This window comes from Populus trichocarpa, chromosome 2, assembly GCF_000002775.5.
Source record: "Populus trichocarpa isolate Nisqually-1 chromosome 2, P.trichocarpa_v4.1, whole genome shotgun sequence".
NCBI classification, from domain to species: domain Eukaryota; kingdom Viridiplantae; phylum Streptophyta; class Magnoliopsida; order Malpighiales; family Salicaceae; genus Populus; species Populus trichocarpa.
In genome coordinates this window covers 2523384-2536905 of record NC_037286.2, presented here as the reverse complement: position 1 = coordinate 2536905, position 13522 = coordinate 2523384, and the positions used below count along the sequence as shown (strand labels likewise).

The 13522-nt window shown below is 35.2% G+C and overlaps 1 protein-coding gene across 1 annotated transcript; it reads left to right on the top strand.

Annotated features, from left to right (window-relative positions):
• The first annotated feature begins 1062 nt into the window (after positions 1-1062).
• On the top strand, positions 1063-2956 carry LOC7479974 (transcription factor MYB14). Its single transcript, XM_002302009.4, has 3 exons — positions 1063-1291; positions 1513-1642; positions 2218-2956. Exons 1-3 carry the CDS (start codon positions 1159-1161, stop codon positions 2771-2773), a joined length of 819 nt encoding a protein of 272 aa, XP_002302045.1. The 5' UTR covers positions 1063-1158; the 3' UTR covers positions 2774-2956.
• The last annotated feature ends 10566 nt before the right edge of the window (positions 2957-13522 follow it).

Below are 13522 nucleotides of genomic sequence, written 5' to 3'. Positions count from 1 at the left end.
ATCACATATGCAAATTGTAAGAGTTGTCTAACTCAAGATTGTCGATTCTGTTTTGATTTATATTCTTCTTTTTTTTTGTATTGTGGAGTGATTTTGCACCAAACAAAAAGGATTTTTACTTGTTAAAAAAATCTAAAATATCTCCTCGTATTAACCAAATATTAAAATTAAAATTAATTTTATTTGATTAAACTGGCCACCATCTCTCCATAAATTTAGTACAATATGTTAAGTGTACATGCATGGATTCCAAGGGCATAGTTAGACAACTCCTTATTAAATTTATTTAGGATAAATAAATAGAAAAGATGTTTACTTGTTGTCAAAGAACCATCTTAATTCAATAGCTTAAATTATTAGGTAAGGTCTCAAGATATGATTTATATTATTCTCTAATACATCCCTTCAAGTAAAAACTCTTTGAGCTTGGAACTTGCACAGATTCACAATACCATGTGTTTAATTTTTATCAAATAAATAAGGATGATGAGATTCAAACATGGTTATCAAGGCTCTAATACCATGTCAAAGAATAATCTCAACCCAATAGGTTAGGCTGTTAAGAAAAGTTTTAAGATATAATTTATATTAATCTCTAAGACTTGTGTTTATTCCATAAAAAATAAAAAAAATATTTTATCATTTAAATCGTTTTACTTTCATATATAATTCCTTCCAAGGTTTTCACCCAAGAATTCCTATCCAAAACCCCAAAGTCTCGACTGTTGAAACTTCTACAATAAGACGAGCTCAACTTCACAACAAGTTGCTTGCACTTGAATATAGCCACCGAGTTCACATTACCCGTTTGATGCAAATGACCACGTTTGCATTTGACCAGTCGGGTAATCAAGCGGTGCACCCCACCTGAGAGTGATGAGCGAGGGTGCAAGAGATTTCCTAGAAATTGCAGGCGGATTTGCCTTTTGAAAAAAGATGGATGGGGTGTGCTTTGGACTCATTCATCTGTAGCGTAGCTTTGGACTCATTCATCTGTACTTCTGTAGTATATTATATATGCCCGCATGCTTTTGTCATGCTATATATAGTCTAGTTGCTCGTTGCCTTGCTTCATATTTTGTGCATTTAGGCTCTTTCGTTTCTTTATAAAGAGCCAGCCATTCTTTTCTTTCTTTTAACCAGCTCTGAGATATAACAATGGTGAGAGCTCCATGCTGTGAGAAGATGGGATTGAAGAGAGGTCCCTGGACTGCTGAAGAGGATCGGATTCTCATCAATCACATTCAACTTTATGGCCATGGCAATTGGCGTGCACTTCCTAAACAAGCTGGTAATTTATACACATATCTACCATGGATCACTTTCCAACAAAGATTGCCTTGTAGAAGCACACACTCTCTATCATACATCTCTCTTTAGAACTTAATTCTAAAGTGAATCCTCAACATTTGCGTGGATAATTGAGTCAAAGTACTGATCATTTGAGATTTTTGGCAACAAGCTGGTAATTTATGCTGGTTTTGAATCATTTCTTTCTTACCCACTTTTCAGGTCTGCTGAGGTGTGGAAAGAGCTGCAGGCTCCGGTGGATAAATTACTTGAGGCCTGACATTAAACGAGGAAATTTCAGCAGAGAAGAAGAGGATACCATCATCAAATTGCATGAGATGTTAGGCAATAGGTATGCAGTTTTAGCATTTTCAGTCAAACTAGAGTCAAAACACTAGCATTTTCATTTACATGGAAGAACTAATTATTAATCTTCAAGAACTTCTGCTTCCCCGATTGATACTTGATAATCAGTGCTTCATAGGGAGATGGCATGTAGCCTATAGGCTAGGCAGAAAACCTTTTTTTTTATTTCTGGTGATCATAGGACTTGTCACCCACATCCTCCAATCCGAAAAAAGCAGGAGAAGAAGAAATCAACTTGTCATTTTAAAGAATCCTTCTCTCATGTGATTGATCAACATGTCAATATTTTTTTCATGGTTGCATCAGAAACATGTGGGGACTGAACAGATTCCTGGAAGTCACGTACCATAGCATAGACTAATAAGAAATCCCACGTTTTTCAAGTTGAAGCACTATCCAACAAGATTGGCACACTTTGGTTATTGCACATATAATCATTCATGTGACATGAAACATGCCAAAAGGGCTTTTAGCATTTTAAATTCTGCTAATCAAGTAGGATCAGAACTAAGGTTAGTGCATATCTTGACATGGATCGATCCCCTTTCTTTTTTTCCCCAGATGGTCGGCAATTGCAGCAAGATTACCAGGACGCACAGACAACGAAATTAAAAATGTGTGGCACACCCACTTGAAAAAAAGACTTGAGCAAAACCATTTCGCCCCAGAAATCAATGGAAGATCTGTTGATGTTTCTAGATTCAATCACGAATTAAAGACTGGTCCAGAAATAGTGAGTTCATCAAACGTTGTTGCAGCAGGATGTGATCAAAGCAAGGAACATAGACCAATTTCACCACAACAATGTTCAAGTGATGTCTCTTCGGTGACCACAGTTGATACCAGTAATGACATGTGCACGAAGGTAGCGGAGTCGGATGATTTTCTTGAAATGGATGAGATTTTTTGGTCAGAAGTACTGTCTGCTGATAATTCAAGCATGATGAGTGATTATTCTGCCATTAGCACTGAGCCGCAACTTCAATTTCCATTTTCTCCACTGATAATTGATGTGGAACAAGTCCAAGCCACTAATTCAAATATGTATGATGGCATGGACTTTTGGCACAACCTCTTCACAAGAGCTGGGGAATTACCAGAATTAACAGAAATTTGAACAATTGTAACCTGCTGCTATATTTTTCCATTTTTTTTAGATAGATTGGCAGGAAGGTATGGATTGTAGTTTTCCAATTGTTGACTGCTTAGAAGGAAGACAAAATTATTGTAATAAAATAAAATAAATTAATAAATATGAAAAAAAAAACACATATAAGCAATCTTTTCCAAGCAAAGAAAACTGAAAGAGTAAAATATATACGTGCAATAATCTTGACGGGCTCGAAATTGAGGATTAAAATTTCTGGATTATAGTTACCACTTACCACCCATGATTATGCTATGCATGCACAAAGGATCTATCATAAGAACATTTCAAAATATTACAATTTCTCTTTGTTATCTGATCATACGTTTTGGTCGTAATAAATTAAAATCGGTCTTCCAGCTTCCACACACATAATTCTTAGAAAGAGAACTCCACAACCAGGCTCTTGCTTGGATTGAGGGGGCCATGGCCCCAATAATTCTTAGAAAGTTCAATTTGGCCCTCATATTTGAGCATTATTTCAATGGTCTCCCCTCCCAAAATGTGCTAATTTTACTTATGAGCTCAATTCTCTTAGTTCAAATTATACTTAATCCTTGTATTATTTCTACAACGAAGGACTCTCAAATCCTATCTTATTCCAGTGTCGAAAACATCAATTTTCGAAAAGGGCTCCTTTTCGTACCGAGTAGAAAAGGTGGAAACAAAAAATTCAGCGGTTCGTGGACCGACCTTGGACCAAATCATTTTAATAGTCACCGTCTGTACCCAAAAATTCATCGAATTCTGTGAAGCACTCTCTCTTTGTGTGTGCTTATAAGTTATTTTCATTAAACCGGCGTTGTAGGTCAGATCGAGACTCAACTGATCCGTCTTATATTCTAAACTAAGTATTAAAAAAATTAATTTATAATTCATCAAGTTTAACGATGAACCGACAAATAAGCTTCAAATTTGTTGCTCTAATTAAAACTTTTTTATTTTAAAAAAATTAAAATACTCCCAAGATTAGACCTCGTTCATTGCTTCCAAAATCATGCACAAAGTTGACAGTATGACAGGGAAATGGAGACCTTAATTGCTGGCTATACGCATCCATTCATTGAATTTGATAGCTTAGCACCTTTTTTTAATGCTTCCCTCTTCCTTGCTAAAGTATAGGCACAACTTTTTCTCAAAAAAGATGAAGAAGAAAACGTGCAGGAATACCTTTTTTATTTATATTTATATTTATAATCCATATGGTTAATTTCAAAAGGGGAAGACATATGAAACAAAAAAGTGCTTATGTGGGGAAAAATCATGCGGCATAACTTGAGCAAATAATGGTCATAATCATATAGAAATCTTCCTATATTTACTTTATTGATTCCTAGAGGGATCGAGAGAAAGAAGTAATTAATCACCCCCTTAAAAAAAGTAATGTAAGACTAGATTTCTTAGTTAACCAAGCCTAATGGGCCAGTGTGGCCCAAACACAGCCCACGTTTTCCTTTGTTTCCATCTAGAGTTACCGGTGGTTCTAGATTGGATTTCCGAACCCTAAAGGGCTAAGAATGTGAGCCCGAACCGCCTTAACAGAGATGAGCTGTACAGAACGCCATCGTTGGCCGTGCCAGTGGCTGTTTCCCAATTTGCAGAGGAGAAGAAGAGAAACCTGTATAAAATCTCTGCAACTTCATTATATCTCATAATGGCAACGTCAAGCATTGGAGTTCAAGCATCTCAACACCCATGCTGCGAAGGTGTTTGAGATAGGGCAAGATTTTCACACGAAAGCTGCTCCATCCCAAGCTGAGTTGTTATATAAAAATCATAAGGTCATATATGTACAGGAGAAATTGAAAACATGAAAGAAGAAGGATGCTATTAAGGAGAAGTAAGGCAATGCGGCTCGTGAAGAGGAAATTCTATGAGAACTTCTAATATACAAGAACTGATGCAATTCATAAATAATAAAAGATCGGAATACATTTTTGCACTTCATTTTTTTTTAGGGGTGATCAAACATGTTCATTCAATTCTTGGATTAAATCCGTTTATATATAATCCAAAATTCACGTTCTTTTATTCCACTAAAAATTAAAGATGCATTTTATTAAAATATTTACAGGCTTTATCATTAAAAACAAGCATTATTACACTATTCACCACATTATGTGAATGATGTCATGCTATGTGTTTAATAGTCTTTAGTAACATGAATAACCTTTACAATCTATGTATCATTGAGAAATATTTTTCTATGTGCGACAACAATCTTTTCCCTGCCAGTCTGGGTTTATAACAAGTATACCCACATGTTCCGCACTTGGTTAACTCTGCATTTTCAAAGTAGTACAACATGCAAAAGTTTAGACATGTGTCAATTTTTTAATATCTTAGGCCGAGGGATTTCATCATGGATTTAACAGCATAAAAGTTCTCTTTCAGCCTATTCACTTAAGGTAAAATGCTTCTCGCATGTTCGATAATTTTATCGTAACTAACCTTACTTAACCCACGATTTGACTTGATGGTGAATATTTGTGCAATGACTGATAATTTACTGTGATTTGTGCACCTGTCCTATAATGGTTTGTCGGAGTCTTTCAAAAGATCAAAAAACCTAGTTGCGTCTACATTAGGTTCTTCATCTATAACTGGATATTGATCGACATAACCCTGATTCATTCTCATCGCATCTATAATCATATTCCTATAAGGATTACTATTGTCATCTACAACTTCATACACATTGCTAGAATTAAAAGTTGACTCAACTATCCTTTCTACTATGGTCTCATAAGGAACATATGGTTCTCCGTATGCAAACCAACATAAGTATCTTTTCATGAATCTTTTTTTATAGAAGATGCATTGTTACAACATTTAGATCAAAAAACTTTTTATTTTTACAACTCTTACATGAACATCTAATAACACCTCCACTAATATTTCTCGGATTAGATAGTATATAATTAATAAAACCCTTAACCCCATTACAATAATTCATCCTACACAATCTTTCAAGTGAATCTCGATACATCCATGAACGATTATCTATTACTTATATCAAATCTATATAGAATACTGATGATAACATGTGTTAATTAATTATGTAAACTAAATAAATTTATGAACATTGGTTTTACTCAAATTTATTAAAACTATTTTAATAGTACAACTAATTCATTATTAATTATTTACATAAATTCAAATTTCTATACATTTACTGAAAATTCCAACTCAATAATAAAATTAACAAAATATAAAACAGACTCGTTAAATAAGTCATTATTTATTTCATCACATAACACCTAAGTTACAAATTCAAAATAAATTTCATCAATTTATAAACAAATATAATTTTATAAAATCTCAAACAAACCCTAACATGTACAAATCACACATTCATACAACGAATTTCTATGGGAAAAAAGCTATAAAACAAGTAAACACCCAAGCAAAATGCATATACCACAAAAAATATATATATAAAAAACCATTTTAAAATTGAGTTCAAATATAAAATAGTTAGTTTTGATTACTTAAAGTGAAAAATCCTCAATAAAAATTAAATCAGAATTGGGATGCTGAAAAACTGAGTGTTATAGTGACTAAATTTGTAGTTAAAGGTTGATTTGTGATAAAATAGAGGGTGTGTTGTTTGTTGCAAAGAAAAATAGAGGAAGAAGAAGAAATGAGAGAAGAAGAGAGGAGGGTCGCTCGTCAAGTCATGAATTAAATATTACGAACGGATTTACTGATAGATTTAAATCCTTCAACAATTTTGTTTGTAAAAATAACACGCCATCATACTTTTTAGTTTTTTTTTATTCATTATTTTTTCATTGTAATTTTTTCAATATATACTAAGAGAATATTTTTACCGATAGATACAATGAAGGTATATTCAGTTAGAAAAAATCACTACAATCAAGCGACAAAAAAATTCTACCATCGTTCCCATTTGTATTTGACAGTTTTAATTCTGGCAGTACATAATTCAATTCAAAATGCTTATGCTTATAAACTTAACAACGAACAAATCAAGTCACTATACAAACAGGCATAAATTGGAGAAAGGATTCATCGCTATATTTCATCCAGGTTCGCCTGTACAATTTTCGCATAAAACAGTGAAAAGATCAATGAAGTTCTAATCACGCATATAAACAACAAGTTTCTTTTCTGTAAGAAAAAACCTCCAACCAGGCCCAGAGATACACACCAAGAATGTAGATTTGTCCAATGGCTGCAAACATGTTTTCCTGCTCACCCCAGGAATTTCATCACCCTGCTAGCTCCACAACCTTTTCAGCCACCACGTTAACAGTTCACTGAAACTCAAAATCGGAAAAGAGTACAGGGATCTCTCAGAGCCTTCTAATTAATCAGACATTCCATACAGACAGACATTTTCAACCTTCAATATTTCTAACAACTACAAGCAAAAGAAAGCCAAATATTATTAAGACAAGTTGCTCAATTATATGAGCTACCATCGCTATAAATCACAAGCAATCGTTTCCTGAATCTCCATCTCTGCCCGGAATGTCAAAATGAACTGCTCAGCTCTTTCATCAATTCCTTGCATTTGAGGAGATGCAAATCCCAACGACTCCCACATATCATCCGCAGCACAGCCTCTTTCCCCTCTATTGATCTCATCTTCCATGCTCGTTCCTGCTGGCGCTACTGTTGTAGCTGCCTGGTGATCAAGAATCTTCATAGTCTTTGGAGTTGGCGGATACTTAGTCATCAACTCAAAACCACTGACAGGCTCTCGAAAGAGCTTATCAATATATACAGGTGCTGATTTTTTGTGGACATGGCCTAAGCGGCTGCTACGTTGTTTAAAAGGAAGTGCACGAGGTGGGTATGCAAGCCGCTTCCTGTTTCCATCACGTTTCTGATCAAACAGGATATGAGAAGCAGTGCTGTTAATATTCTTGGTTGGATATTTCGATTTCGTGATAGATTTGGACGTGTTGAGTTTATGCAGTTTTCTTTGAAGCTTGGATGTGAAACTCTTCCATGCCTTCTTGGCTGGTGGAAGCCTCAAATTCAGGCAAGACATGAACGCAAAATTAAGGGGATGAACAAGAATGGAAGATGTGAGCGTTTATATGTCCTGATCAAGACGGTGTTAAAACTTGTGCTTTATAGAAAGGGTAGATAAGATTCGTTCTTTTTGCACTGGATTTGTTTTGTCTGAAGGGTGATTCGTATTCGGTGTGGCCCATAATTTTGCGGGCTCACGATTTGCTTATTCCTTACGCTAAATTTTTAACGTAAGAATACTACTAGATCCTATTGCATATGGTAGCTAACTAGTCTAGTGGGTAACGAGAAACTTTCTTGAGAGAGCTATAGATGGGCTCGCTTAGTTCTCACGCTATTACAATTTGGTAGCAGAGAAAATAACCAGTTTTGCAATGGATTGCCCGAGTTGACTTGATAATTAAGACTAATTGCTGCATATTTTGGTTTTGTGTGGATTTACATATGAAAACATCTACCCATTTTGCTCGAAATGACTAACTCTTTACAGTAGGAAATGAAAAGAGAAGAAAACATTTTATGAAACTAGAATTGACAGCTGATTCCAGGAAATATAGCAGTGATTGGATAGGTGGTAAAGGATTCAGCTGAATGGATATGTTCTCTTTGACTTGGTGATCACGCGTAATATCTTGCATTGTGACTGAAGAATAACTTCTTTGCTGCATGCATTTACAATGTTTGAACACTTTTCAATATGATTTAAATTCAGATTTTATTTTTAATGAGTGGTGCCAAACGTAGAAGGAACTTTGTTTTGCTAGAAAGCATATTCCCAAGCTCTATCCTTTTTTTGTAATATTGCTCTAAATCCACGAGGGCAGATGAACTTCTAAGCTGGAGGTCAGGTGGCTGATAGTTATATTGGAATGTGTTTGAAAGGGTTGTGAATCTGCAAAACAAGTGTCCTTGATAGGTTGTGAGGACCTTCCAATTGTTTAATTCGGTAGAGGAATAAGGTTAAGAAACTAAACAAAGCTCTGTATGTGGGTTTCAAAGAGGATGTGTGTGTTTAATTTCGAGTTGGAGAAGAAGTTATGTCTTCTAAGAAATTGAAATCTTTTACCTGAGAGCTTATAATGGGTATTTATATAGTCGTGAACAAAGCCAACTTCCATGGAGATGAGAGTAAGATGAGCAAAATACTATAACAAGAAACTATCTTCTGGGAGCACAGTTTCTAATGGTTGATGACACATTGTTGAGCTGAGAGGATGATGTCACGAGAGGGACATCCAATGGATATGGGCGTGCTCAAATGCCATTCAACAGACCCCATAATAGGAAGACGTGGGATGCCTTGATGAGTTAGACGAACCACACAGAGGATGTATAACCGGGTGGCTCAGGAGCCTGCCCAGGTGGTACTGTTTGGGACGCCGCCGCTCAGGACTGGATGTTCCACGTGACGGCAAGGGCATCGGAATATTTATTTAGGTACACTTGTGCCTCAGGTACATCACTTTCTGCTCAAAAGGCTTATTAATTTCTGCCTGAAATAGACCTAACAGCTATCTTTTAGTTTGGGCCTCACCTGAGTTGCCCTTTGCGAGATACCAGAAATATTGCGCAATAACTTCTTGTATAGAGATTGATATGTGCCTTTCCATCTCTCTTTATTTGTCTCAGTTTTATCACTTTTCCCTGTCACCAGTACAATACCTGTGATTATAACGCATCTATCTTTACCAACTTGAAGATTCCACGGTCGCGTAGAAGTGTTCAGCAAAAGATTGTCTTTATTCTCCATTTTGAAAGCTACATTCTTGGTACCCAGAAATTTATTCAGGATAGCTTCCAATCTTATTAAAACCACTGTTTCTTCTCTCTGTCACTTTGTGTTAACGAATCTGAATAATAATTATGCCAAAGAATATCTTATTAGCACAAAATGAATCGAATGGTGTTTCTCAAAGAAGGGATCTTGATCGAGTTTCGATAAGAAAGTCATTGGCATGGCTAGCTAGGCTTTGCTTCACCTTCCCTTGGTACCTGGAGAACAATAGGCATAAAACATACTCAACATGATGCCTAAAAGTAGGCATTTGATCTCGATGAAGTCTCTCAATATATACACTGCATTGCATTGCTTTTTCCTAGCGCAATCCGCTGAATTTTTTTGTAAGCTAATCATGTAAACTACCAATATTGTTGAATCCATGCCGTGTAGAGAAACCGGCCTTCGTGTGCAACTCTAAAATTAACGGTACTAAAGCCTTATTGATTTGTTTCTACCAAAGGCTTCTGGCTATAAATATGAGGATTGATATTTCTCCTCAGGCAGCAAGTCTAGCACCAACATAACCCTGTTTTTCAACTTGGCTTTGATGCTGTCTTTTATCCTCCTTGCATCCATCGTTGAAAGCCGATTAGTACTTGGCCGTAAGTGTTTAGATTAAACACTACTTTAATTTTCTTGGATCATTCTACTTTTCTCTTCGGGCAGCAGCGTCCACACCAGACTGTGTCTCAGTGCATGGAGTAGTAAGTGGAGATACTTGTTCTGCTGTTCCACAGCAGTTCAACTTGTCTACCGACGATTTTAATGCAATCAACCCCATCCTCGACTGTGATAAGCTCTTTCTAAGCCAATGGCTTTGCGTTGAAGGGACAACAAATTAAGCTGCATGCTTTCCAAGTATTCAAATCTAAATGTACATTATTTTATGCCAATGAGCACTTGAATAAGGAGATGATCTCCATGTAGCTAGCTAGGCTTATCTTTACTACTGGCAGTTGAGTAATGTGCCAGTGAGGCAGTGAACACACTTTTCCTTGGAATTTCCAATGTTTTGGCTTCGTCATAAATCTTTGGCCTCCTTTCTCCTTCTTTGCCTATTCATTTCAAGTACTGCAGTATCATTGATAAATTAATTCTTCAATTCACTATGAACTTTGATTATCTATATATAATGCTTAGAATCACAGTATGCAAGTTAATCCAATGGACTAGTAGAACTTGGAACATATATGTAAGACGTAGACTTTTGTTCCAAACGCAACCCTAGACCCACCTAAACTAACATATTGGAACATGCATGTAAGACCTAAACTTGGAACATGCATGTAAGACCAATTTAATTGTTGCTGCTGGTCAACCGGTTGGTCTAAAACGATTGACTAGTTGTTTTGTGTAGTGATCGACCGGTTGACTCTGTAATGGCAGTTAATCAGGTATGTTAGGTTCAATTAATTTGGATTATGTTCGGAATTGATCAGGTGAATCAATTTGGTTTTATAATAACAATATGGTCTCTAAGTTTAGAGTTTTAATCATTTATGCTATTTTGTTTCAGGTTGTTTTTTAGTATTTTTCGTTTTCATTAAAGGTTCTGCTAACATTCCTCCTAACGATCTTTAGTAGTTTCTGGTTATGCATTCGTTTGCCTTTTGTTTTTGTTTTTCGAGTAAGTGAAATAATCTTTAATATGCATGTTGATATTAGGATGGGTATAATTAATTATTTCTTTATATATATATATATATATTGCTTTATTTATGGGTACTCATTCATTCTTGATTTTGCACTCGTGTTTTGTTGAATCAAATTATATTTGATATGACTTTCATTTGTTTTGGATATTCTTGTGTGTAACTATTATGTCTTGATATCGGTATACTTGTGAAAAACTTCATACTAACGGAGAATAATTAATCTTTGTGCACATCATATCTGTATATCTAATTAGTAAGAGAGACACTAAATTATGGTAATTGATCCTCCCATAGTGGTCACCCTCGGGTGTCATCTGGTCATTTTCAAGTATCATCTGATCTCTTACATTTATTCTACTGTTTTATGTTGATATGCTTAGCATGCATATATTTACATTTATTTTTGTTCTCTTATTTCTATATTATCACAATTGATGACTTATACTTATAAATAGCTAAAATATATATTAAATGTTATTCTCTTACTGAGTTGGTTAAACTCACCTTTTTATTTTAAATATTTTAGGTTCTAAGTTTCCGTCAGCAACTGAACATTGTTGAGTGTTCATACTTTTTTAGTTTGGATTTGTATGTCTTGTTTCGTAAGGTTTTTCTTTTAATTTTGATTCAATGTCTTAAATACTCTATTATTATACTATTTTATTTAAAGTTCGGATGTTAACATTGTAATGAATATTATGAATTATTGTTTTTGTTTTAATTACTTATTAAAAGTTTTAGATTATTATTTGATTTTATTAATTTTAAATAATATAATATTTCAAAAAAATTATAAAAAATTATATATTTTTAAATAACTTGTATTTAATATATATATTCTGAAACTTAACGCAGATAGAATATTCTCATGGCATCACCAAACTCCAGCCTTCGCAAATGGACGCTAGAGTGCATATGGCTTATCACGAATGACATTCCATCATTCAAATGGTCCAAATCAACACCCTTTGTCTCTCTCTCTCTCTCTCTCTCTCTCTTTTCCAAAAGGTGTTTTGTTTAAGTCCACCATTAAAGGGAAATAAAAGGTAAGGGGTAATTACTAAAATTCCCAAATAGAATAATTTTTTATTCAAAATATTATAAATGCTGTAAATATAAAAATGAATATAAAACCTTCCAAAAAGAATTTAAAAAAAAAACTAAGTAAATTAACATGGTGTTAGGTGGGAGTTGGATATTTAGATTTTTTTAGCTTGAATATTTTTCTTTCGAAGTTTATAGATAAAAAAATATTTGGATAGATATTTTGGTCAGAGAACTTTCTTATAAAAACAAACGAGGCAGGATATGCATTTGACGATTCACACAATTGAAACTCGAATGTCAGTACTAGAACTTGGGCAGCATAGCTCCTGGTGCTAATTTACAGGCCGCAGGAGTCATCGGAAGCCGATATATCTCTTCTGGATGCACAGCTCCGAAACACACATGCCAACAGGCAGCACTCTTGCTGGTACTCCCACGAAGATTCCCTTTTCATGTAGATTTCTTTTTTCCTCCGAGGACAGAGTATCTACTTATTCATTGTTAGGAACCAGTTTAGATCATTACAGAAAGTTGAAGGACGATTGCAAGGCAGTTCAATGAGCACTGGCTGGTTTGGTTCCTCTGTTTCTGTGAGACTCTGACAAGCAGAGAAAGCAAAGACGAGGTGGGAAACTGCAAATCTCTCTCTTTACCTAGGAAGGTGAATCTAGCTGCTATTTGGTCTCGGTCATGCACCGAAAACTAATCCATTTTCAATCGAGCATTAAGCAATTTTTACCGAAAAACTTTTTTTTTCCCTGGCCACTTCTTTAAAAATCAAATGCATTCAATAGTGAGCACCGTAAAGGAATGAACTTGCTACGGCATGTACTTGTTAGTGGTGGAACTCAATGAGAAATCTTGGTCAGCCTTAACATTGCTATCTACACCAGCATCCTTGCCAACGTGTTAGAATGAATCCTCCTTAATAAGCTGGCGAATAAATTTCACCAATGAGGAATTGATTTGGATTTTCAGCAAGGAATCCTCGTCTTGACAGAATTTTGTTCAATTACTGTCTAATTCCAAAAATTGCATCTACCTCGGCCACTACTTGGATAATCCATGTCGAGTTGGAGAAGATCCCATAAGCTAAGGCTGAGCAAAGTTACGATCAATGAAATGCGGCAGCCTTATGATTCAACCTTGCTGTGTATTCGAGATGCTGCGAACCTTTTTATCTGAAGTGGCATTGCTTGCCATTTCATATCCATGAAAGAAATGTTGTGG